The 26,314-nt window shown below is 48.9% G+C and overlaps 1 protein-coding gene and 1 long non-coding RNA gene across 2 annotated transcripts in view; both read right to left on the bottom strand.

Moving 5' to 3' along the window:
- Nucleotides 1-668: 668 nt before the first annotated feature.
- ELFN2 (extracellular leucine rich repeat and fibronectin type III domain containing 2) lies at nucleotides 669-3,724 on the bottom strand. The gene has a single exon (XM_008931558.4). The coding sequence runs from the start codon at nucleotides 3,400-3,402 to the stop codon at nucleotides 976-978; it is 2,427 nt and encodes an 808-aa protein (XP_008929806.1). The 5' UTR covers nucleotides 3,403-3,724; the 3' UTR covers nucleotides 669-975.
- Nucleotides 3,725-3,793: 69 nt separating this feature from the next.
- LOC108641011 overlaps nucleotides 3,794-26,314 on the bottom strand; it is a 49,536-nt gene continuing 27,015 nt past the window's right edge. Inside the window, exon 3 of the long non-coding RNA XR_001921664.1 lies at nucleotides 3,794-4,016. This is a non-coding gene — a long non-coding RNA (uncharacterized LOC108641011). The remainder of the gene's footprint in view (nucleotides 4,017-26,314) is intronic.

Here is a 26,314-nt window from a genome sequence, read left to right on the forward strand (position 1 = left end):
GAACCCTTTATATCTCTGAGACACCAGACCTTCCTACATTTTCCTCCACCACTCCTTGAGGAGCTGGCTTGCCATAATGAAGAGAACATTCATAGCCGTTTCCCCCCCACCAACTAGCAGAAAACTGGCTCTGAGCAGGCCTGGAGAATGCCTGTCACTCCAGAATTGCTGGTGTTCAACAGCAGCAACATGGCATGAGAAGGGAAGGAGGAGGAACGGCAAGGGCACAGAGCCTATTATATGGCAGGTCCTACCTCCCTTGTTCCTTCACATGTCCCCTCCTTCCTCTGAGGAGGATGGAGGCTCATGAAGTACCTAGAAAGTGCAAGCCTAGGGAGCCTTAATAGAGAGGGGTAGGAAAGGTCAAAGGAAAAAGAGTGAGAGAACTTCTTCCAGCAAATTCCACCTGTCTTGGAAGGGGATGGGAGAGAGAGAAAAGCCTCCACTGCCAAAGAAAATGAGGGAAAAGTTAGTGATGGAAGATTTGGAATAGCAGGCGTATCAGGTAGACAGGGAAGCTTTCTAAACCAAAGTCCTGCCCTCCTACCCAAAAGCAAAAATCAGCCCACAACAGGAACAGAAAGAGGAATAGTTCACAGCTGAGTTTCGTGCCCAGTGAGTGTCCATTCCTGCCCTTCCCCTGCCACCACCACCACCCACTCCCAGGCCATTCCCACCCACTCACACTCCAATATTGTTACCACAGTGTTAGAGCAGGACGCTCCTCCCAACCATCTGCAGGCAGAACAATGGTCCCCGTAACACAGTAGAGACAATTTGGCGCGTGTGTGTGTGTGTGTGTGTCTGTGTGTGAGAGAGTTTTCTGTTGTTGTTGTAAACTTTAAGAAAAGATTTTGTCAGTTTTGTATTTGTCAGGAGTATTTTGCTGTTGGTTTATTTTTCACAGTCAAGTGGCTTATTTTTCTGGTTCTTGGAGGGGGGTCTTGGTTTGTATTGTTTCCTCGTGAGGAAGAGTCACAGCTTCTGCTGAGCAGAGACTCCTTTCCAGTAATCCAGGATGTCATGCAGATCCTCGTCCTTGGCAAATTGAACTTTCTTCCGCAGGGCATGCCCAGCTGCCATGTAAACCTCCTCCCTGTGATGCTTCTTGTAAGGCCGGAATCGTTCCCAGATCTTGTGGGTGCTCTCTGATGAATACTCAGGGCTGGAGGAGTAGCCTGAGAAGTAGTGTCTGGGGGAGAGCTGGGAGTATGTTGAGTCTCGCTTGGACCGGGAGAGTGGCTTGAGGAATGACACCCGCTGGCTCAGGGTGTCAGCACTTTCCTCATAGTACAGGGCCGGGAAGGAGTGACGGTGTTCACTACAATGGTAAGAAGGCTTGACCTCCAAGTGGTGGATGGCGCTCGGAGACACCAAGGGAAGACGATCCAAAGGGCTGTTAAGTGGGCTGCCCTTCTCAATGTATTTGGAGTCAGACTTGCTGAGTGGTGGGTGGTCAGGCACATCCAAGCTGAAGACCTTGGCGCTCTTGATGGAACCACTAGAGGAGACACTGCAGGTCTTTCTGGCCACAGCAGCATCAGCACTAAGCTGGCGCTGCAAGGGGTGGTGGGAGCTTTCCTTGTAGGGTGGGGAAAGAAAGCTGGGCCGCTCTAGCCCACTTGAGGAACCAGCTGGGATGGACTGGCACTCAAAGGCCATGTCTGAGTCAACACCAGTCCCGCCACCCAGGAAGGACGCTGTGTCCAGCTTGAGGGCATCAATACAGTTGTTGATGATCTGGTTGACCTTGTCTACCTCCTTGGCTATAGTAGAGATCTCAGCAGCTGAACCTTGCCCATTGTCAAGCTCCCTCAGGTCCTCATCCCGCTGGGCTCTCTCCAGCCCATCCCCACCACCAGTCCGCACCTCAATGTAGTTACCTTTAGTAGTGACTTTAGGAGTCTCCATCCCAGTTTCTATTGACTTTGATGGGGGCAACTTCTCCCCAATCATGGAAGGGATGGAGGACATCCGTGAGACAGGAATGACAGGTGGCTCACCCAGCTTCTGGGAAGGATGGACCATGGTACTGGTATCAATATCTGACCCATAACGCATTTCCAGAATGGTCTTTTTGACATTGAGGGACTTCTGTTTCTCCTCCTGCATCCTCCGCTTTCGCAGGCAGTAGTACACCACCCCCAGGACAATGACCATCCCAAAGAGGCAACCCAGGGTGGTCATGATATAGTGTGTGGTGGTGGAAGTACTGGAAATAGGGTCCTCCCTGCCTTTGCTTCGGGTTGCAAAGGTCAGACAAGTATGGTTGTAGCGCCTGTTGTTGCGGATAGAGGCCACACAGAACGTATAATCAGTGTGGGCCTTCAGCTTGTTGACAGTGACATATTCCTTCTTGCTCTTCAGTGTTGCTATGTCAGAAACATAGCTGTTGTTGTATTGGACCAGCACATACATCTTACTGTAAGGCATGGGGATGGTTACCATCAGAATGGCTGAAGTGATGGTGACGTCATGTAGCTTGATGCTGGGACTGAATGAGGAGTCAGTGGTGGAGGAGGCTGGAGGTTTGACGGAGAGGAAGTCCCCAGGGCTGATGGCTGAGCCCTCATCCAGATCTCGCTGGGAGTCAGGGGTATAAGGAGTGGGGTTGACCCTGGAGAGGGAGGGAATTGTGCCACCTCTGCACATGGACTGGAAGATGGTGATGGCATTGCGGTTGTGGTGAGGACGGGGTACCAGAAGCGGATACCCAGCAAACTCCCGTGGAGTCTCACACTGGAGGCGGTCATAGTTCTTGGTGACGTTATTGAAGAGAGCCAGCCAGTTAAGAAAGCTGTAGAGGCTACAGTCACAGTTGAAGGGGTTGCCAGCCAGCTCACACACCATCAGATTGCTCAAGCTGGTGAAAGTGTTCCCCTCCAGACGGCTGAGACGGTTAGATGACAGGTCAATGCTAATCAAGCTGGGGCATTCATTGAAGGCAGTAGGGGTGACCAGCTCAATTAGGTTGTGCTGCACAAAGAGGAACTGGAGACGGGCCATGCCCCGCAACATGCCCTCTGTCAGGTTAGTGAGTTTGTTGTAGCCCAGTTGTAAAACCTGGAGGTTTGACTGGCCCATGAAAGCCCCATCCTCAATGTAGGAGATCTCATTCTTGGTCAGGTTCAAATCAGTCAGGTTGCCGAAGCGGTTGAGGGAGGAGTACAGCACCACTTTGAGCTTATTCTCGTTCAGACGCAAATCGTGCACCGTACTGTTGATATGTTGGGGGATTGTCTCATATGGAGGCTGGTTCTGGCTGCAGATAGCCAGCCACACATAACCTTTGTCCCCCTCAATCAGCCAGCAGTCACCTCGTACAGTGCCAGGGGAAAAAAAGCAGAGCAGAGCAGCTGCCCACAACCCCAGGCACAGCATGGTGTGCAAGGGTGCCCTCATCAGGATGGGGAAAAAAATCCCCAACAAAAAACTCAGGACCACAGCAAAAGGAAACTAAGGGGCAGTAGCTGGGGTTTAGCAATGGAAGGGTATGAGCACCCCAGTCCTATCGGGTGTCATCACCATTATTTCTTCTTGCCCTCTGGGTCAAGCCACGAGCACAGAGGAGGGGGAACACATGCAATCTTCTTCCAGAATACCCAAAATCTATGACCATGGATGTTTGGTCTGGAAGGGAACTACTTTGTGCTTCTTTTCTAAACAAAATTTCAGGCCGAGGATAATAAATCTTCTTTGATGCTCATGAGCAACTCACATACCTTTTCCACTTTTCTCCCTCCACCCACCCCCACCCACACTGAACCCACCCCAAAACAAACACAAGTCCTCCCTCTGCTCTAGTCTTCCCCCACCCCTTCACAGTGTGATCTGGATGAACAAGGCAGGGCTGCCTCTTCTGCTGCTCACGCTCCTTCAGTTTCTATTCCTTCTCTTCCTTCTTTACCGGGTTCCCTTTGAGAAGCTTCAGAGCTTCAGATCAAACATGTCGAAAACAAAAATAAAGAGAGGGAAAGGGCAAGTGTGCACGAGAAAGATCCATCTGTCACTGGAATCTGGAAAAGAAACACAGAGGAGACAAGAGGAGACATCAGTTGGAAGGGTCTTTGAGATAAGAGTATAGACAGCAGTGTTTCATGAGAAAAGGAATATGAGGAAAAGACAGCATTATGGGGGGTGCAAATAGGAGAGGAGTCGTAGTGCCTGTCACGCTGATAAGACTTTGAGAAGGGAACCCTCACGATGTGTAATCTCATATCGGGGTATGCAGAAGGGTATCTGGGCTTCCTTAAGTAGTGTGATCACAGTCAGAGACCTGGGAGAAGGCAGTGGCGTGGGAGTAGAAGGGGAAGGGAAGGGAGAGTGGGAAATATAAAACTGTTATTGCGGGGGCTCAAAACTCCTAGTGTAAACAAAGGCAAGCCCTAAGCACAGCCAAAGCCATGAATTTTCAGCTGCCTGAAAATGTTTTACACAGAATGCATGAAGCAGGGAAAATGAAGACAAGCTTCCCCCCCAAAAAAAACCCCAATTTTTTTTTGCTTGCTTCCTCCCTTGATGCAAGAGGGATAAATAATTCAAGCCACGTGTAACCACTTCTGCTCTAAAAATTGTTCCTGCCTCTTGGTGCATGGACAATGCTGTTGAGGTAAACCAGTCTGTCTTGAGCATGATGGGGAGGTGGGGAGCAGGGTGCAGGCAGTGTGTCAAATAGCAGCCTTCAGTCTCTCACTCAGTAGTGCCAGCAGTCCTGAGCTGAAGCACATCACCCACCTAATCCCCACCACAGAGAGGGGCACAGCTTACACCTTCATACTTTACCACCTCCTTGGGGGCTATGAACACTGGCCCTGTGCGAGAAAACACACCTTGCAGGCAAAGTGACATCTGCTTGTTAAACCACAAAAAATGTATTTCTGGGCTCTGGGCAAGCTCCTGGTTCTGACTGGAAAGGGCAGCCTGGACCACCTTTCTCTCCAGCTACATCTTCAACCTTTCTCCCACTGTGCTGAAACAGGAGATTGGCGGAGGTGTCCTCAGGCAGTGCAAAGGAAATAATTTCATGCAGCAGATAAAACATGTGAGCACTGTGCTGGTTTTTTTTTTTCTTTTTAATTTTGAGGAGAAAGAAAACAATAAAATAAAAAAAAAAAGAGAAAAAGATTCTTGGCTAATGAAAAATAAAGATCTCCTCTTGCCCTCTTTATTTTGGGAAGACGCTGCTCACTAAAGATGTTGCCGAAGCTCTTGCTGCAAAAGCTGAACCAATTTCTAGTACAGAGACACAAAGGGCAGAAATAAAATGAAGGAAGATAAATGAAGGAGGAGTGAACCCTTGAGGAACAAGGCTTACGTCCGTGGAGAAATCTGAGCTGATTTGGGTCTGTGGAATTACCAGGTCAGCTGGATTAAGGGATCAGAGATAGTGTCACAGAGAAACACTTAAATATTCAATAATCCAAAAAGTAAAGCCAAGATGGAGAAGGGGAGGGGGAGAAGAGCTAGAGCAATGGAAAAGACAGAGAGAAAGCCTCTGTTCCCCACAGCTGAGGCCATCAAACTCATGTCACTTATGGTTGTCATATGAGGGCCTCCAGCTGCTGCCCCAGCTTTGCCTCAGCCTGCACTGAAGCAGAAGGCAGAGGTTTCTACAGTCTGTTGCTTTGTTTCTCAGCCTTGCAATCCAATGAGAAATAATTTTCTGACACTGTTTCCCCAGATGCATCAAATAGGAGGCACATCTAAAGGTTGGGACCCACAGGCCTCTGATATTCCTCAACACCAGTCCCCCGCCTTGTCCCACCGTTTCCAGAGGTGACTCTGTGCAGATACGATCCTCCCCACCATCTCTGTCCCTTTACCTTCCTCTCTACTGCTCCTTCACTTGGCCTGATCTCTTCCACTGAACAAAGGAGTGGCAGATACCATCATGCTTTTTGCATATTGGTGCCCAAAGTATGTCCACCCTAAGAAGAGGCCAGGAGCAGCCCCTGAGCTAGCAGTAGAAAGTTTTGCCCTAATTTTAGCCAGCATCCTTCTCTGAGCATTATGCTTTGGCCTGCCTGTCTCACCTCACCAAATATTCTGCACAATATCCAAGTCCATACAGGAACATCCCAGCTCCCTTACATTGACCCCTTCTAGTAGTGCAGGCTGCTCCAAATGGTGTGCCGAAGTCACCATTGCCTGCTGTAGCTTGTTCATGGTGCACAGAGAGAAACTCTGAGGCCAGGACCGTGTTTCTCTGCAGCAGCCCCAGCAATTGCTGAGGGCCACCCCATCCCTCCCAAGGAGCTGCACTCAGGCAGAACAGAGAGGGTTTGGAAGGGCAGATGTCCTACTAGCCTGCAAAGGGAAGAGGTGGGTGGGTTAGGGGGTGGATGGATATGAAGGTGGTGTTTATCCTTGCTTTGTGTCAAAAACAAGGGAACCATGCAGAGAGACCTACTTCCTGTCCACTTCCCACCTTGGCTGTGTAGCCTTGCCTCACCCACAGGCCAAAGGAAGGCTCAAGCCATTCCTCAAGCCAAAATCCTTGGTCCCCTTGGGTCCCCCAGTTAGGGGAGTTTCTGTGAGAAACACACAGACCCTGACATTCTTCCCCCAAGAGCTCCTGTCTCCCTGCTGTCACGCTGGTTTCAAGGGCCCTGAGGCCAGCCCAATCTGTGGCCTACTGCACCCCTGCCCATGGCCCAGGACCCCGTTTCAGGCCAATGCCAGCTCCCCCACAGCCATGCTCTGCCCTTTAGGGAGCAGTTGCTTCCTGACTCTGGCATTTTATAGTCAAAGGGAAGCCAGGAATGGGGGGCAGCACCATACCCTCCCTCAACTGTCTACAGCCAAATGAACATAAATCATATAGCATTGGAGTCCAACAGCACAAGGAAGCAACACTCTGTCCTTTTTGCTGGCTGGAAATGTGCTGACAGTGGAGTTGGCTGTTTCCCTCCCTTGCTTCTCAGGCAACAGAGCAAGAAGGTGCAGGGATGGAGGGCGGGCAGGGAAAGCAAGGATGAACAACTCCATCACAGAGGAGAGCCAAGGAAGGGGATAAAAGACCTGTGGAGAACTTATGGGCAAGAGGAAAAGTTGGGACATGGGATATGTTTTACAGGGAAGGTACAAGATCACCACTTCCATGTGCTGGGCTTACCCAGATGTAGGGTTCCAACACTCTTCAGTGTCACCCAAGGTGGGTTTTACAATGAGCCCTTGGCTTCTGGCTATCCTCATGTAGTTGAGAACATCGAGGAGCAGTCGTGACATTGCACTCACGAACGGCTGTACTCTCCTTGGCTGGCACAAAGTCAACCCATCAGCTCTGAGCTCCCCACGATTTTATTCTCTGCTCTTGTTTATTGTCCACTACTGGCTGCCTCAGTGTTTCTTTGCACCACTTTGTTTGGAGAAAACCAGAAGGCCACAGGGAGGGATGGTTCCACTCTTCAGAGGAAAGAGAAGGGAAGGTGAAACGGAAGGAAAAGAGCCCAAAATCTGAGTCAGAAGCTGGGTGTCCTGGTGGCCACAGACATCCCTTTGACTTGGACATCAAGGTGGCACAAGGGGTGACACAGGATTAGAGTCACTAGTTAGATGGCCAGGTTGAGGACAGGTTAAAATGCAAACAGTGAAAATATAGACAGGCAGGATAGGAGGGACAGAGGCAAGATGGGGCCCAAGGGGGTGGGAGGGCCAAAACTGAGAGAGAATACAAAGAAACCAGAAAAGCTACATACAGCAGCAATTTGGGCCTGAAATTCTGACCTTGTCAACCTTGTCCTCCTGGGGCTCCATGCACTGGAAAAGCCTGCACTTAGTTCTACCATTGCTTAAACGGTGCTAAGAGCCTCCCATTACAAATGCATGCATTAAAAACCTGCCAAACACTCTTGACTCCTCTGGGGACACCCCGAAACCAGGCCAAAGCTCCTGCTGCTTTCTTAAGCTTCATGCTGCAGCTGAGCATCATCCCTCTTCCCAGCTCAGTGTGCTGCCTGCTCCTGGCAGGCCTCAAGGCACAAACATCATCTCCAAGGGGCTCTGCCTCTCCTTCTTGGCTTTAAGATCCTTCTAGGAGTCCTCTAACTATTTTCTGGAAGAGTGGCCTTTCCCAGGGGTGCTTGACACTGGGATTTGGTGCTCTACTTGAAGGGACCCTCTGTACCTGCTGGGTAGTTTCTGTAATACACAGTGGTCTGAGCATCACTGTAGGCACTTTAAATCACCACCCAGAGATTCTCTTTGCTTTTGCACCCGGCTATAGTGCAAGCATAGTGCCAAGGGAGAAGCTTGCAGCACTGTTCTGACACTTACACAACAGCAGCCCCTTCTCTCTCAGCCGTGCTGCTTCCAGGGATGTTCCTGTTTATTGCAGGAGTTACCATCAAGTCATGGAGTAAAGAACCTGTGACTGTGCCCAGAGGTACTTCAGAAGCCCTGGGAAGTCTGAGACCAAGAGAAGAGGGAGAAGAAAGCAAGACGACCTGTGGTTTTGTGGCACGGAAGACATTTGTGAGAGAGAAAGAGAGACAGAGAATACCTTCTACTGCAAATTCTCTGATGTTCACCAAGGGTTGAGCTCACCCAATACTCTTTCCTTTAATGGGTCTCGGTAAAGGTTGCTCTTTCATGTTCGCTATCCTCTAATTTATCCCCCTATTTCATGGAACACATAAGATCTCAACATCTCTGAGTTCCATCCCAATGTCATGTTTGTTTAAAATTGGCCCTGTAGCTTCAAAAACCCAGGTCACAGGAGCTGTAGAGCCACACTAGAAAGCCACGCAAAAAAGATGTTCCCATGTCCTTAACCATACGAAGCCTTCATCCCTTACAGGGGTTGAACTGATTTCTGAGTCCTGCTGAAGGGTGTCCACTCAACATTAGAGGCTCTGTGAATTTTGGTAGAATGCTGTTGCAAGAGAAATGTCACACTTCAACTCTGGTCAGGTTCATTTCACCATATACAAATCCACAGTGCCCATTGGAAGAAAAATCATCCCTCTGAAAGCTGGGCTTGCCCTACCATGAGTCAGGAGGAAGACTGCAGCTCCCAAACTCCACCTGTCCCCGACATGAGGAAGCCCAAAGCACTAGGATCCCAGCAGGACACTGTGGTGAGGAAGCACAAAAAGCCAAAAAAGGTCTCAGCTGCTTCTTGCAGGACACCACTGCAAGGATGCTCACAAAGATCAAATTCCATCCAGAAACAATGGAGAAGGGGAAAGGGCTGAAATATAGGCTATAGTATTGCCCCAAGGACATGCTGCTCTGCAGTCCTGCCCTTTGGCCAATTTGGGGCATGGGAAGAATTCAGATGCCATACACACGCACCCAGACTCAAGCAAATGCACAGCCATTGACTCCAAACCTTTTCTGTCCAAACAGCTTAAAGACTAACCATGAAAAAAACCCAACACGACGCTGTATATAAACCCCCTGCTCTCCCATCGCGCCTCCCCAACAGCGATTAGATGCCTAATTTGTTAGGCAGCAAGAGAGAGAGAATGGGAAGGCTCAGGGGAGAAAAATGAAGCAGCTCATAAGCATGAAAGAAAAGAGAGAGCTTTAGAAGCATAAATCTTATTTTAGAGTGATAAATACTGGCAGAGAGGTCTTTCATATGCCAGTGGTTCCCTGGCAGGCCAGAAAGCCACTTTTGTTTTCCAAAGTGAAATGGTTACCTTTTATATTAATATGATTATTGAAGATTAAGGGGGATTTGCATCAAGCCAGCTCCACCCAGACAGCCTGCAACAGCAGTCCACAGAAGCCTGTACATGGGGGTGGGCTTGGGGAACTGCATTCTTCAGGTAGAAGGGAATGTCAAGAGATTACAGGTGCCATAAAAAAATATTATCAGCAATAAGGTTGCCTTCAGCTCTTTTCCTCCAGAAGGGAAAGGGGGGCCTGGGAAACATCACCCCCTCCCTTGTTGTCATCCCACGAGCCCAGACATGAGGCAGTAGAAAGGCTTAGAAATAATTCCTGTTGGCCATGGGGAAGGAGCATGGGCTCTGTGTGACTGTCTGCAGGGACTGGCCGTAGGGAGGGCAACAGCAAGGCTGGCTCTGCCTTGTGCACATGCATGGCTGCGAGTCACTGCAGAGAAAGAGGTGGCAGTGTCGGCTCCAGGAGTGCGAGGTGGAGGGGGTGTACATGTGGAGGAGTCACTACGGATGATGGGGTGGATGTGTGGGCTGGGAGCATATGTGGGTTAATCACTCTGTGAAGCAAAGAATGAGTGCCGGCTCCTGAGGAGGGAGGAATTGCCATGGAGAACCAGGCAAAGCGCTGTTTGTGAGTGTATATGTGTATGCATGTGTGTTTGCATGAAGCAGTCACTGTGGAGAAAGGGGTGGGAGTGTTTGGCTGTGTGACAAGCGCCATAGGGGACGGGATGGGAGCGCGGGCTGCGTGTGGGGGTGCATGGATCATGGGAGACAACCATGGTTGTGCGAGTGTGTGCATGGGAGAAAGGCTGTAGGAAAAGAGGTGGGAGCACTCCTTCTGTATGTGTCCCCTGATGTGAATCACTGTAGGGAGCAGTGTGTGAGGGCAGGCACGTGGGAAGGAGCTGCTGCAGGGGACAAGGAATGACCTCTGCTCTGTGAGCTGGCAAGGGGTAAAGGGACAGGAGTGGCAGCTCTGCATGAATGTGTGTGTGAGCTGCTGCAGGTAACAGGCCTGGAATGGGGGCTTTGGGTGCATGGGAGGGAGCTGTTGCAGGGAGCAGGGTGGGGGCACTGTGTCTGTTGTATGCTCCCATGCAGCATGTTCGGCATGAGACCAGGAAAAATTCCTGGCCTATATGTGATGTCACTGCGAAGACCTCCATCCCCTCAGGGTCATTGTGATGTCTCTGCTGTCTTGTGCTAGCCTTGCTGCTCTATTTACTGCAACAACAACTGGCTTTCACCAATCTGGCTATGAACAGCAAGACCACAAGCTATTGGAGCGATGCCCTGACTCAAACCAAGCATACCTCCAGTATTTCTGGGTGCTGCATACATCCTCAGCAACCCAGCAGTGCCAGTTTGGAGTGCCCTCAAACATGCTACCCTGCAGGTAGGGCAGGAAAGGGCATGGATCCTTCTTTATAGCTCACTGCTGTCTCTTACTGGAGGGACTCAGAGCCTAAGGAATCACATAGGTCCTGGAGTGGCAATCACTTCACGAGGTGACTGGCAGTCATTTGTCCTGTGTAGGGCACCTCCAGGCCTACAAACTCGTGTGGAGCACAAGCACTGGCATTCAAGCATCCTTCAACATTCTCTCGCCTTCCAGTCAACCTTGCCCTGGGCGCCATCTGAGAGAGGTTCCCTCACTGGCAGTGAGACCTCTCTCCAAGTAGGACAAGCAGCCACTCCAGCATGAAAATTCTGGAGGTTAAGCCACCACTTCTGTGAGAGGAAGGGACTGCCCTTGCACGACCTTCCCAGACAGGGTGTCTCTGACAGTCATGTGTTGTTATCCACAGTCATTAATCCGCAAGATGTAAAAAGATGGGGTAGCCCCTGTGATCAGGATTTCTGAAAATGGAGGGTCAACCAGAAACAGAGGCTGTTACAGAGGGTGGATCAAATACAGCAGTCCAAATCTGGTGTAGGGCAGAAGCAGAGGAAAGGTTTGGGGAAGCTGTTTTAGGTGACCCAAGAGTGAAATGCTGTGGCAGCACAGGCTAATGGGGACATTTCAGCCCCTCAAAGCTCTTCCTCTGGTCAATGCATGCCTTGATTCAGCAAGGGGAGTAGCCCCACACTGGACAGGGCACTATGTTTCTACATGGGTACTTCTACCTTCCTTCCATCCTCCACCTGCAAGGCAATGGCACAGCTCAGCCTTGCTGGGAAGGGACCCTCCTCCTGGCCAGCTCACCCACCTACATTTCAAGCTAACATCTGACATGCATTTTGACACAGCCCTGCCTCCCCTCTCTTTTCCCCACTACCTTGCCTTGTTTAGAGCCTGTTTTTTTCTTCCATTGCCAAAACACAATGACTGTTATAATTAACAGATTATCTCAGTGCGACAGCTGCAGTCCTTTGAAAATTAGGTTGAATAACAGGATCCTGCCGTATGGTAATTTCTTTTCATCTCTCAAATATTTTCTCTCTCTCGTTCTCGTTTCTACCTCATTTCTATTTTTCTTTCTTTCTTTTCTCTCTCCCCCCTCCTACCTTTCACCACCTCCCTGACTGCATGAGTGGTATCTTTGGGGTGAGACAGGCTGAAGGGCTGTCTCTACCTTCATCAGCTGTTTGCATTCCTCTTCTTTTATTATCACACCTCACAGAGAGGTAGTGTTTGCAAGTAGATTCATAAACATGTCAGGAAAATATGTGGCCATCAGAGGCTATGGTCAGGGACCCTCTCTGAAGCCCCACTGGCTCAAAAAAGGAGCCAGGGGAATTGCATGGGAAGGGGAGAAACTGATGCAGTAGTCTGAACCACTGCCTGCAACTTTCCCACAGGGAGCTGAGTGCAACGGTGCAGCTGAGTGGTTTGTACTGAGCTAGCCAGGGTGCTCTACCCACCCACCTACCCGTCCGCCTTCTTGCTGACTCAGTACCTGCCCCTGACTCACCACTTGCTCACTGAATGGGGACTGGCAGTACTTATACAGCATTGTTGCCTCTCACGAAGGCAATAGCTCTGCCACTTACCACCCCCTTCCCCCATTATCCACCTACATCTGTCTCTCTACCGACTCAATCAACCCTAGCCAGCCAGAAAAGCAGCTTGCTGGAAATTTGGGGTTTCAAAACCAAAATAAGAACTGCTCCCAGTTGGACTCAAATTAAAGGCTCTGAGAATCTCCTCCTCCAGGACTGGAGATCCCCTGGTTCCAGATGTAAACTGGACTGATCCATTCACAGAAGCGGCTGGACTCCTTGGCCTCTACTTGGGCAGATATGTTAGCACACAGAGTTTCAGGCTGTGAGGATGACCAGCCAGACATGTGAAATGGGTCTGTTGGGATGGTGTCCTGGATTAGACAACTGAAAAGTTTCGAGTTCAACATGTTCTGGACTCAGTAAGTCTGCAACTTTGTTGTCGACTGAACCAGGAGCATTAGTTAATTATTCTCAATGCCTGCCTTGAAATCATGCAAAATGCCTTGATCCTGACTGCTCATTTCAACTGTGTCTGTAACCTATACAACATTGTCTGTTACACTTAGACACTGCTTTTTCCTTTTGAGAAACAGGGCAGGATTCCTCCACACCACTCATCCATTGCAGCCTAACCCACCTCTGCAGACCTCCAGCTGGGTCCTGGGCCTCCTCCTGCCTCCTCAGCACAGCCATTTCCTCTCCTCCCATGGAGTTCCACCTCATTTATTTCTTTAATCCTGACTCAGTAGAACAGACATGCTCTGTCACCATTATTCTGCCAAAAGCCAAGTAGTTTTTTAACAAACGCTCATCCGTTCCATTGTATTTCAGCAGTCTCCAGTAATGCTCCTCCTCAGCGTCCATGATCTCTATCTTTTCATCCTTCGCCATCCTCACCCCACACTCTCCGTCTGCTTTCCCTTCAAGGCCCTGTGTTGGCTCATGGCACTTATAGCACATCTCCTCATTCATTCACTGTCACTTACCCAAATGTTACCTTCATTTATTAATTCTCCTTTTTTCTAGTAGCATCCCTCCTCTGAGTGCTTTGTACAGTCCTACTTATGTATCCAATAATAGTATTTTCCCAATGAGTGAGTCACGTACCCCTTTGCTGACATTTAGAATTCTCCTTGTTCTTTGAAACACGTTTATTCATCCCCCCTCTCTACAATTATATGTCTACTCATGGTGTTGCATTTCCTACAGCAGCTGTGCAGCAAATAGATGATCCATGCAAATAACACAACAAAATAATTGTTCCTGCTGGTACCTTGACATCCTCAATTTTAATTATGTAGGCCACAGCTAATTCTAGCTATGATGTAATCAAAAATAGGGGACAGCTTAATTTAAAAAACACTCCACCCTTTCCTTTGTTCTTGCTCAGTCCAGGTTTCCATCTTTTTTCCCCACCTATTCTCTGCTGTGACTCTTCAGTGCTGTCAATAGCAGAGTACATAGAGGTTGAATTTGCTATTGGGTCTCTGGTTTCATAGGTGCTGCAAATATGTTCAGTGAGAAAAAAACTTTGCTCCAGACTGTTTCCAAGCAGAAAAGACCAAAAAAAGAGGAGCATCACTCAGTTAATACGGGCACATAAACATCTTACCCACTAACCCAGGTAATATGCACTTCATGGCCAGGGAATGATGCCACATCCCCCTAAATCTCTCTCCAGGTAGCCTCAGCAAGGAATTCATCTGGCAGCCCTTCCTTGTTCCTCACTGTGGCCCTATTCCTTCCCCCACACTGTTCTTTGTTTCTCTTCTAGTCCTTAGTCACCCTTGCATATGCCATATTTTATTTATTCCTTACTACTCCTCTTAATCTGCATAGGCCAAAACCTGAGCTTTGGAGTCACCCTGACTCATTTCCTACCCAGGAAAAGCAACGATTTATATCAGTGGGAAAGCCTGTGATGTCAATCTGGACAGACTGATACTGCATGGGGACTCCCGCATGATTATTTCTTGTTCTCACTCATTCAGGTCTCCATTTAGCAACATACTTAAGCATGCACCCAACTGTAAACCCATGCAAGTCCCATTCAGCTTCTCAATTGCTTTCTTCTGCAACATCTGTGTTGATGGTTCCGACATCTTCCAAACATAACAGATTCTCCCTCTGTGCTTCCTCTTCCTAACCTCTCTGTTACCCACTCACCAACATCCTTTCTCTTGCTTGAGAAATTCAGACTTTTCCTTTTTTTCCCTTTGCTTGTTTGGATTTTCATATTTTCACTGCTGCCCGGGGACTCCAACTTGTAATTTCACCTCCCATTTCCTGAGGTTGCTATGTTGAATAAAACACTAACTTCCCCCTCTTTTCTCCAGTATTCTGAAATACTGAATTGGGCCACTGAGGAGAAAAGCTATTGGCCAGGACTGCTGTCTCTGATACTGAAACAGAGCTGGCAGTAATATTTACAGGCAACTTTGAAAGCTCCAAGGATGGCTTGTGGCCAAAAACGATGATATCCACCCCCTCTCTTTTTTAATGATGTCTTCCTATGACTCAGTCTGGTCCATAAGTCAAAATGAGATATTTTTTTTAACCATCTTCCCTTTAAGCAATGAGAACAAGAGCCTAAGAACAGAACGCTGTAGCATCATGGACAGGACGAGTTACGTCACAAGTAATGCAACTTGGGGTGTCCTTGGTGCCTTTAAAAGAAGCAGAACAAAAGGCATATGTCCTCTTTCCGGAGAAATGAGTTTTGGCAGAGCTAAACTGGCAATTGCCTGAGTTTTCTAAACTTAGTTTTATCTGTAAGCAAAGCAAGAAACACACGGGAAGCAGAGACACCGTGACCTCAGGGGCTCATGACTTCCCAGGCTCAGCAAGGAGCTACCTTGCCCTTTATTATACACCATTGTACAGAGATAGAGCCTTGAATAAAGGGGACGGTGTAGGGGGAACTGTGACAGCTGTTTCAAAGTGGGGCTGTGGCGTACCAACGCAGCCTGCCCACACACCCTTACCGCTGCCTCCAGCTATACAGTCTGCAGCAACAAACAGCCATTCAAACGGTTGATAAACGAGCAGTTCAGCCGGAGACCACTTAATTTGCTCCTTGCCTTCTTTGTATGCCAGTGGCAGGGAAAAATGCACGTTTGGAAATTACCGGGCTGGAGTTATACAGACTGCTACAGAAAAAAAAAATTGAGGTGAAAAAAAAAATTGAGGCAAAAAAAAATGTGGGGGAAAAAAAAAACACAGGAGAAGAAGGGAGCAGCCTGAGAGCTAGGGCAAAGGGTGGGCTGGAAGCAGGGGAGAGCCAGGCAAGGAAACAGGGAGAGAAAGGAGACAGTACTGTATCCAAGAGTAGGTACTATGATGATGGGGACACTAAGAATATGATAGATAGGCAGAAAAGGAAGGCAAACAGACAGAGGTAGGTACAGAGAAAGAGATGAAAGAGGGGAGGGAGGGAGAAGGAAGAGAGAGAGCCAGAATTAATTTAGGAGGAATATACTGAAAACATAATCTTCTCAACAGAGGGAAAAAAGAGAGCGAGAGAGAAAATTAAACAAACAGTGACAGGAAACTGAGAAAGAATAACTTTTTTTTTTATGAGCTTGTTAACATTTGTGAAGTTAAGTAACCCTAAATTTATGCCATTAATTTGCATGTATTACATTTTTTTTCTCTGCTGCCAGTTTATAGTCTCTGTGAAACCTTTAAAAAGTGGCTTTTTTTCTCCTTTTCCCTTCGCCTGTGTTAATTAAGGCTTGTGATATATGTGTATTTTTACACTGCTGCTGTGCTCCACCATTTAATCATGAAATGGCCCTTTCTGCTTTTTCTTTGGGCTGGTCCTGCTTCATCCCTTTCCCACCACAGAAGCCTGAGGAGGCCTCTGGGTCTAGCCATCTGCACCTGTCTGTAAGCATGCCGAGAGCCAGGCTGGGCTCCCATGGACCCTCACCCTGTCTAACAAGGCAGCTCTCTCAACAGGGAGGTGTGGAGAGGATCTTCAGCTGCTGAAGGGTTAACAGCTTCAATGCACTAGGGCATTCACATTGCCATGCCAAAGCACACTGTATTTACACATTAGCAATCACTGGGGAGCCATAAATCAGATTCTCAGGAGAAACTGAGCCAAAGAACAGAGTGAAATTCCCAATGAAGGTAGTCACAGCCAAAGCTGGGGGAGGCAGAAGTGATGGATATGCTCTAATCACCTGCTGGCATAAAAGGGGATGCAGGTCATCCTCCAGGGTTTTAGTAGCACCTAGAAATATCCAGACTAGGAGGCATGTAGAAAGAGCTGCTGTAGAAATTGCAGATCTGGCTTCTTCTCTACTTCTAGGGGACTGCCCCACAGCAGTTCTTAGGAACAGCATCCCTCCTCTCCTCCCAAGGACTCCTCTCTGGACAGATAGATCTCTCTCTTAAGCACATCACTGACTTCAGAAGTGCCCAAGGCCAACACAAAACGTAGCTGGTGGAGCCCTTTTGGCAGCTGTCCCAGCGAGCATATTTCTGAGCTCAGCTGGACAGGAGTCCTGGTCCTAAATGTGCTTTAATTGCTTTGCTCCTCTCGAAAGGCTCTGTTTCTCCCAGCTGTAAGCAGAGTTTGCTGAAGCAAGAAGCAGGTTGCTAAGCCTGGTTTGGATACTGTTTGGTCTCTAGTGGAGCTGACGGGACTCATCTTGTTAAAAGCCAGCTGAGCTGAGACCATGAACAGTGAACATTGATTCAGACCTAAACGTTCTCAATGAGAGACACGGCAACTGGAGGAGGGAATAAGGGGGATTGCTGGTCACAGCAGAGACAGTGTTCCCTCACGCCGTATGGAGGAGGCTTGTGATCTCCTCTGGGCTCTGACAGGCACATGACAGGTCTCTGGAGGGTCTGTGCTGAACTCGAGTTGGAAAGGAGAGTTAGGGGAGACAGACCAGGCTTTCCACGCTGTCATTTATTTTGCCATATGGGGGTGTTGAGCACCAGAAAGGATATTCTGATTTACTCTCTGGCTTACCGTTGCTGTGGCAACGGGAGAAATACAGGCCAAACCAGGCTGCATCTGCAATGTGGTGGTAATAGGGAGTTTGGATTCCCATGTGTGTGTTTGTTTGTTTGTTTGGCTGTTTGCAGGAGCCACATGGTAAAAAAGCACCATCACGATGAAAAGGGAATGAGGCCTGAATTGTACCCAGACAAATACAGCCTCCTCTCATGCAACAGCCAAACAGTCATGCATGCAGTCATATTGACAGCACACAGCCTGAGGAACACCAGCACATACACACGTCCTCTCCTCCCACCACAAATACACCTCTGGAGCTGGGGGGTCCCCTAGCTGCTCTCCCACTCTCAAAAGAAGCTGGACTTCTTATTTCATAGGTACAAAGCTCTTGTGCACCAGACACTTTCTAGTTGGGGTCTGAAGTGCAACTGAGAGTCACGGGGCTCACCAGCTTGTGTCAGCAAGAGAATCTCCCCTGCCATCGGATCGACACATCCCAACCAGCTATGATTCTAAGGGATCACAATCCCCCTATTGGTTACTTAGCAAATAATCCTCCCTGCAAATTCTCTTCCAGCACATCGTAGTGACTGGTTCTTACACACCACCACCACCCCCCTTCAGCTGATCAACAAAATAAACTCAGCCCTTTCTCAGCAGTCATATCCGTAGCTGGGAGAGATGGCCTTCATTCCCAACATCAGAGTGAGCCCTCGGGTCACATAAACTGGCCTGCTGCAGATACCAACCTCCAACTGTGTGGACTCGTCTTGAGTCTACCAGCACAATTTCCACCCCAGAAGGCCAGTTGTAGAGTCTCTTTCCCTCCCCCTCCTCCAGCCTGCTGGTACCTCAGTATCATCAGCCTAAACACTAGCCTTTGGAGAAAGTCTCCATGTCCAGTGAATCCAAAATACTGGCCCCAGAGATCTTCTTTAGGTCAAGTAGAAGGAAGGAGATGATTTTTCAACTGCCCCTCACAGCCTCAAAGCTGCTCTCTGGAGAGCTGGAAGCACAAATAGCCTTGTAGCAAGGCAAAGTTGCTATTCAGCCATACCATGATCTGGTCTTCCTTATCCCACAGCCCATAACAGGCTGGAACTACCAAGGATGCAGGAGAGATGTCAGGATGCAGGTCTGATGTCAGAGTTTGCTCAGGCATAGATAGTTTGGTATTCCTGGAAATCAGACTCCTAATTGGCTTCTGTGTTGCAACTTCTGCAATGGAGAGGCAAAGTCCATGGCAGAGACAGATGGAATTTCCTCTCAGTTTGTCTCTCTCAGTCTGGCAGGGCAAGATGTCTCTCTGAGGACAGTGACATGGGGGGAGACACTGCTGAGACAAGGGGTGTCCCTGAGAGGCTGGTGATGCCAGTAACCCATTGGTTGCTGCTGATACTGACATTGAGATTAAAAAAAAAAAAAAAAAAAAAGAAGGGGTTGGGTGGAAACAAAGGCACTAAGATTGAGCTGGAAAAGATGAGGTGCTGGAGCTGGGAGGCTCTGTAGGCATGAAAACTTTTACAGAACATTGTGCAGAGAGGTAATGTCCAGCTCAATCCCAACAAGGAGTCACAGGGCATGTGTGGTGGCTGCCACTGTGCCACAGAGATGCTGTGAATTTGTAGAGTGCCTGTCCATCCAGGGGGTGTAGGAGAGGTGAGACAGGATACAGATTCACCCCCTTTGACTCCTGGCTGCCTTTTTTCCCATCATTCCTGAGACTCCATCTGGCCTCACTATTTTTACACCCATACAAAAAAAAAAAAAAAAGCAGACGAGGAAATAAACACTTAATTTCTAACCTAATCAGCCCTTCTCTCACTAATTAGCACCCTCTGAGCACATCCACAGGCTGCGAGAGATACTCTGGGACTGATAATGACCCCCAACCTGCAGTTGCATATGCTGAAGGGTCAGCAGAGCCAAGAGCAAACCAGAGGGGGGGGGAGGCAGGGAGCAGAGCGACCTTTTGTCGTTTGTTTTTTTTCTCTCAAACCTGGAATGATGGAAAGGGGATGTCTCTCTTTTTTTTTGGCAGGATCCCTTGTGCGTATGTGTGTGTGTGTGTTTTTCTGTGAGAGAAAGTGAATGTGTGTGTGCAAGCATGTGTGCCGAGGGGGGGGGAAGCTGGAGAGGTTTGGAGGGAGGGGACTGGAACAAAATTCTGGCACTGAGCCCAAACCTGAAACACATGCCAATTTGTGCCTCTTGCTGGTGGTAATGAAGGGCTCCGTTCAGGACACACGGGACACTAATTAAGGGGCTTCAAAGGCGGCTTTCTGCAGAGTGCTCTCTAAAGGGGGGCTGAGGGGAGGAAGGAGCACAAGAGGGGGGTGTTCTCCACTCAATAGAAGACTTCTGGCTCCTAGGGCTGCTGGGGAAGGCAGTTTTTCTTTCTCGCTGTCTCCCATAGCAACTCCTACCCGTGAGAGCTAAGAAGGTGCAAGCATCTGGCAGCTCCGGGCAAGCCCTCAACAGCCAGCAGGCACTGCAGGCTCCGGTATGCAAAGGTGGACCAGCGGCACGGCAGAAAGAAGGAAAAGAAGATAAAGGTGGACGGGGAGAAGCAGAGACTCCGTGTGATTTGTTTACAAAGGTAGCACCAACAGGAACAGGAAATGCCCGTAGTCTCCAGGGGTTTGCGAGGATAAAGCTCTGGATCACCGCAGATCAAAACTCTGTTTCTGAGTCTTGTCAATTGCATTCCATGGGGTTATTTTTTATGAAAGACTGGATGGGGCAGACTTTGTGAATAGGACAGTGGGCAGGGCTGAGAATATGCCTCCAATGTGTCAGTCTAGGCACAAGGGCTTAGCTGGGCACCAAAGACAAACAAGCACTGCTGGGCACCCAAAGAGCTCTAGTCCACTTCCAGGAGCTTCACAGACCTTGGCCATACAACTTCTAAGCACTGCACATTAACTCATAGCTGTAGTGTTCCCATGTCAAAGGAAAGGAGCCAAGCCACAGAATGGGTGATGTGACAGCCATGGTCACCAAAGAAAGTCTCAGCTCAGCTCTCCTGCTTCCTACCTGGTACTCTAACTCCACACCTGCCTGCCTTCCCTCTGTGGAAGTAAGCATGAAACAGCAGCTCTGGTGAAAAACAGGACTGTGCTAAGATTGATTAAACGGGGACAGAGTGTGGGAGGAAAGAGAAGAATAAATTGGCAGAGAGAGCAACAGAGCGTTAGTGAGAGACAGGAAGAAAGGATGAGTGAGAAAGATGGTGAGGAAGAGAAAAGAGAGAATAGAGGGTTATCTATGGATTATATTCACTGGGCCATGCACCACACAGAGAGAGAAAGTGAGCAAAAGAAAAGAGAGGTGATATGAGCACATGAAAAGAAGTGAGAAGAGACTCACAAAGAGCAAGAGAAGCAGACAGCTTGAGAGATGAGCAGTGCTTCACTGATCCTGCACGACAGCATGTTCCCTGCCATCACTCACCACCCCACAAGCTGCCAAAGTGCCCCACAGCTCCCCTTAGCTTCAGACGGAGCTGTCTTCTCTATGCCAGGCAGTCTCAGCAACACACATGGGTCACGTGGACACAGCTCTTTGGGAGTCAGCATCAGTCCTGCCACGGTGAACCATGGGTACACAATATTTAACCAAGGTGAAGCAGAAGTCTATCTGAACTCACCTTTCAGTAATACTCTAGTACTTCTCCACAACTGTCCAGGCCTTTATTTTTTCTAACCTTTCTGCCCTTTCCTGTTTACTGTCCTCCTATGCTCCAGCCCACATTTAACTGCTTATTCCAGATGGCCTGCTCCATGTCTCCCATGTTCAGTGTCACCCAGACAAAAGCACAGCCACCTGCAGCCCAGAGCAGTTCAGCAGGGCTGTGCCTACGACTGGTGACAAGGAGGAAGGAGACTCACCCTGGAAGAAGTACCTGGGGCAAAACTGACTGAAGTGTGACTGAGGCCAGTGACTGCCCAGAGCAAGAACAGTGCAAGGCAGTTCTTAACAGCAGCTCTTTAGCAACAGTCTTCACATGCATACCCCAATGATTCCTTGTTTTTACTTACTACTGCCTGATTGTGAATCTTGCTGCCCAGCCCAAGTGGTTTCTGAGAAAAGGTGGTCAGATTCCTGGGCAGACAAGAGTCAAAAGGGTTTTGGGCAGAAACACATTATGGTGCTGGAATCAGCCCCACAGCAGGTCTTGCATGTGTCTGGGCTGAGGAACACCTGGAGTCTGCTAGGATCTGCAGAGAAAAGGGACCAGCCTCAAGGAGGTACAGACACAGTCTCAGATGCAATTGCAAGACACAGCCTTAGAAGAGCTTAGCTCCATCACTGACCTTGCCTCATCCAAGAGTAACAATCACAGCACAGTCCAGACAAGTCCAGGGCACTCATGAGCCCTGCCTCCTTCCATCCCACAGACCACCAAACACTTCCCATGAGCTGCTAACAGCTGCAGAATCTTTACTAAGAAAGCCACAAAATATACAAATTTACTGGGAGAACAGAGGTGATCACCAGCCTCTTCCGACCACGGGGGAAATAACAGCCAAGACTTTCAGATTCACAGAAAGATACCAGCCTTAGTTTCCATGAAGAGAGGAAACAGGAACACTACACAGCTTCCCCTTTCCTCTCCCAGTTCTTCCTTCTCCCCTTGCCCCCCATCTTCTGCCCTGTGCAATGCAAATTGAACACCATGCCAAGGATAGATAAACAGGCAACTAGTGAATCACTATTATTAAGTTTGAACTGATTATTTAAAAAAAAAGAAAAGAAAAGAGGGAGAGAAAATCAAAGCTGGGATTACAGGCTTAGCAAGCATGAGTGCATATTCAGCCTACACTGTTCTCTTTGTGACTCTGTCACACCGGTAGACTGCTAAGAGAGTTATACCATTACTAACATGACAGCATTGTCCTATACAGCCTGGATTAGAAATCCCAGTGGCTGCGTGGAGTGGAAAAGTCCCTTGGCAGTGGCAGGCATGGCCTCACGATGCCTTCCACTGGCAGCGTGCTGGCCAGGCAGGGAGAAGTATTCAATTATCAGACAGGCTCTGCCTTTTCCTAGTCCAGCTTTCTCTCATTGTCTGACTGCTTTCTCCCTGGCCAGTGATGCTTGTGAAGTCTGTCACGCAAGAGAAACTCAAGATGGTCCAGACAATTCCTGAATCAGGCAGACTTCTCGCAGCTGAACCCCTCCTCCTCCTCACAAATACAGTCGTCTCCAAGTATGGATAGGATGCTCAGTCTTTAAGGTGGCAAATATCTCATTCACCAACACAGGATCTCCAACTTTCCAGGCCTGGAAAAATGGATCTTCCTGTTCTCTGCTGGGCTGGGAACAGCAGTCAGTTGTGGTTCCTTAGCATTTCTCTGGCCTAAAAATCATCTTACTGAGCTGAGACTGATTGCCCTCATTACTTTCACTTCTTAAGCAAGACCACACCAGTTTTTAAACACATCAAAGACATGTATGTTGCTCTGATGCATTTTTCAAACATTTCCTTTTTCAAGTAATCCCCATATAAACACCACCCAAAACATCACAATCAGATCACCAGCCACACTCTCATCCACTCACACCCTTTATGATGTCCTTGGGGACTGTATTTCCTCATTGGGACAGTGCTGTAACAGTGTATCTGTGAGCTGGCACAGATTGACAAGAAAAAGGCAGTTGGCAATAATAAAGGCATCATTTCAGCCAGGATGCAGAATGAGGAAAGGTCATTGAGTAACGTGGTCTCTCATTTCCCTGGCAGGAGCCAGAACTCCCTCTGATGTGGCCATCAGTGCTGGGGCCCTGCTTTGGTACCACCAAGGGAAAATGAACTGGATGCTGTGTAAATTGGCTGTGTCGGTCCCTGGGTCTGACTGACAGGGGAAAGAGGAGCTAGACTTGGAGTGAGAAAGGCAGTGAGCTGAGAGGAGGAGAGACTTGGGCATGCAGTGCCTGGAGGGTGAGGGTCAGGACCAAGAGCAGCAGAAGGAGCTGCCTAGGACAGCTGCTCACCCAGATGGTCCCCGGTCTGTAGCCTTCAGATCTTGCCTTAGCTCCAGCCCCGTAGCTGGTGCTTGTGGCCTCATCTCCCCACATCTCTGTTCTGCAGCCAGTAAAGACACTGGTGGGGCAGGCTCTGTACCACAGCAGGAGCATGGGCAGAGGTCATACTTCATTCACGGTACCCTGGCACTATTTCATCTGTCCCAACCCAAAGAGATAAGGGAAAAACACGCTTTTCCTTTCTAGAGCTGCCCCAGGGCTAGGATACAATATTTTATGGCCCAGTTCTTAGCCTATTTGCATTTTGTATTTCTGCTCCAACTGCTGGTTTTTTCCGTGCATTTGGGATGCCTAATGATTTTCAAAGCACTGTTTATTTTAATCCCTCTAATTTATTAATACATTGGTTGACCTCGAAGTGCTTGAGAAAGAAGGGTAAGGAAGTTGTAACCAGTGCTTTGAGTAAAGCATCAAACTGTCATATGATCACATCAAAGCAACAGCAAGCAGCTCACTTTGTTGGCTATATCATAATACAGCCACATAGATCCTCCAGCTTGGTGTCGGGTTTCCTCATACATGTCACCCTGCAACACTACCAGGCTCACCAGCTCCAAGGATGAAGTACAAAATAGCAATGCCCAGAGGCAGCTCCCTATGAAAAATCTGCCCCTTCTCACCCTCCACACGTTGTGAGAATGTAATGTGCCACGGTGGTGCAGATAATATAAACCATGCTGACATCCACGTGGATTTGCAGGCAATGTGGTAATCTTCCCATAAATCACAGGTGCACTCAGCCTCCACCCTCCGCTATATTCTCTTCAGCCCAGTGTTCTGTGGCAAGGGTACAGTTTCACACACAAGACAGTTCCTGAAAAAATAGTGAGCATAAACACTGCTAATCATGCAAATGAGAGGACTTGGAATCTCTGCTAGTCAGTCCCAACAGGAACATGTCAGGTTTCCTCATCCCCAGAAAGCAATTGGCAGGTCCTGAAAATCCTAGGGGCTGCCTTCAAATAACTTTTCCCATCTCCAAGAAAGCTGTGAGTGTGCCCCATCCTGTGTTTATGAACCTGTCCTCATCTAGGTCAAGGCCTAAAGACCACAGTCTTTTGTAGCTGACAACTTCATCACATCCTTACTGCTGCAAAGCCCATGGGCTCTCAGCAATCCCACTGAGCTGAAGATCCCCTTTCTCCCATCTCACGCTGACCCGTCAGCAATGAACACGTTAGTCATGGACTAGCATTTGCCAGGGACACACAGCTCGCCGAAAACAGAAGCCTCTCTCTTATGTAGTGGCAGGGCTTGTTGCAAGTGTACATCTTGTGCTAAAGGGCGGAGGTGATTCCACAAACAGCTCTGTGAAAGCAGCCTGAAGTTGCTGCTCGTTGTCATGATGAGTTAGTTGTGCTAGATGTCCTCCAGAAGCACAGTTCTGCCTGGGAATAGACAATGACTACTGTTTAGAGGGGGTGAACACATCCTGCCTGAATGAGCTTATTACAACAGCCAGCACAGTTGTCTGGCACGGGGTGGATTCCTGCACCAATGTTCTCTTTGCATTGGTGAATAGACTGACAGAAACAGAGATGCCTCAAGAAAGGTGATGGTGGGATAGAAGCTCTTTCAGCCAGGATGCAGAAAGGACAAAAACATTTTTGCAGAGCCAGTTGCAAAGTGGAGGGGCTCTCTTTGCGGACATGCTCTGGTTGTGTCAGTGCTGATGCAGAAGAGTGCCCCAGCCTTGCTGTGTAGCCTCCACAGGCAGGCCCCTGCACGCCCAGCAGCTCACATGCTGCACATTTGAGGACAAGTATATCCCCAGCAGTGCCAGGTCAGGCACCTTCCTGTGATAAGGGGTCAAAGCAATAGATTTACTCCCCTCCCCCACCACAGATTAGGCCCACACCTCCAGGAGTAGCTCCAGTTCCTGCATGAACACTATTGCTGATCACTCACTGCACATTGCCATAGCCCCAATTGCCATATTAATATTTTTGCTTCTGTGCTTTACTTAAAGCCCCCCTACCCTCCAAGCTGCATCTCTCAGCTGATGAATGGGAGCCCAGGGACAAGGGCTGACTGCCACAATGCCCGCTGGCTCCCCACCACTTCGAGGGGTGCCAGCCTGCCAGCGGAGCATCTCCCCTTCCTACTTCCTTACCCTGACACCTTGCACTCCCATTACATCTTGCCAGCACAAGAGGGGCCCCCTGGGGAGGAACAGAGACTGCTCACCCTCTTTCCTAGCTCTTTTACTTCTACCATCTCCTCCTCCCTCTTTGGGGACCCCTTGGTGGCATCTACCCACTCACTGGGAGGGACACCAGAGACATTGTGTCTGCCCTGCCCCTGGTGCTCAATACCTGATACCTTGTTTTGGGGGCACTGTCAACCACTTCAGCAGCTTTTCCCACCCACCCAGCCCACCCCCCGGAGTCAACAGGCAGTGATCCATCTGTGCAGAAAGAAAAAGGATAGCATGAATGCCAGCTCCCTGACCTATGTTGTGGACAGGGCATTACCTTCATCCTACAAAGCAAGGGTAAATCTGCCCTTGGCTTGCTTGTGGGTATTTAGTTGATAAAGTCAGGTCCTGTCCTGGCAAGGCACCGTGCTCTCCTTTCTGTCCATCATCCCTGAGGCAGGGAGCTCCCTGCTTTAACAAAGCCTGATCTCCCAGCAAGCTCTCCTGGGCAGCAGAGGAGATAGAGATCTTCAAAACAGGATTTGAATTGAGTCCTCAGCTTGATGACGTACCACT

Source organism: Manacus vitellinus, unplaced genomic scaffold (genome assembly GCF_001715985.3).
Source record: "Manacus vitellinus isolate BGI_N305 unplaced genomic scaffold, ASM171598v3 scaffold_5_pilon, whole genome shotgun sequence".
NCBI classification, from domain to species: Eukaryota; Metazoa; Chordata; class Aves; order Passeriformes; family Pipridae; genus Manacus; species Manacus vitellinus.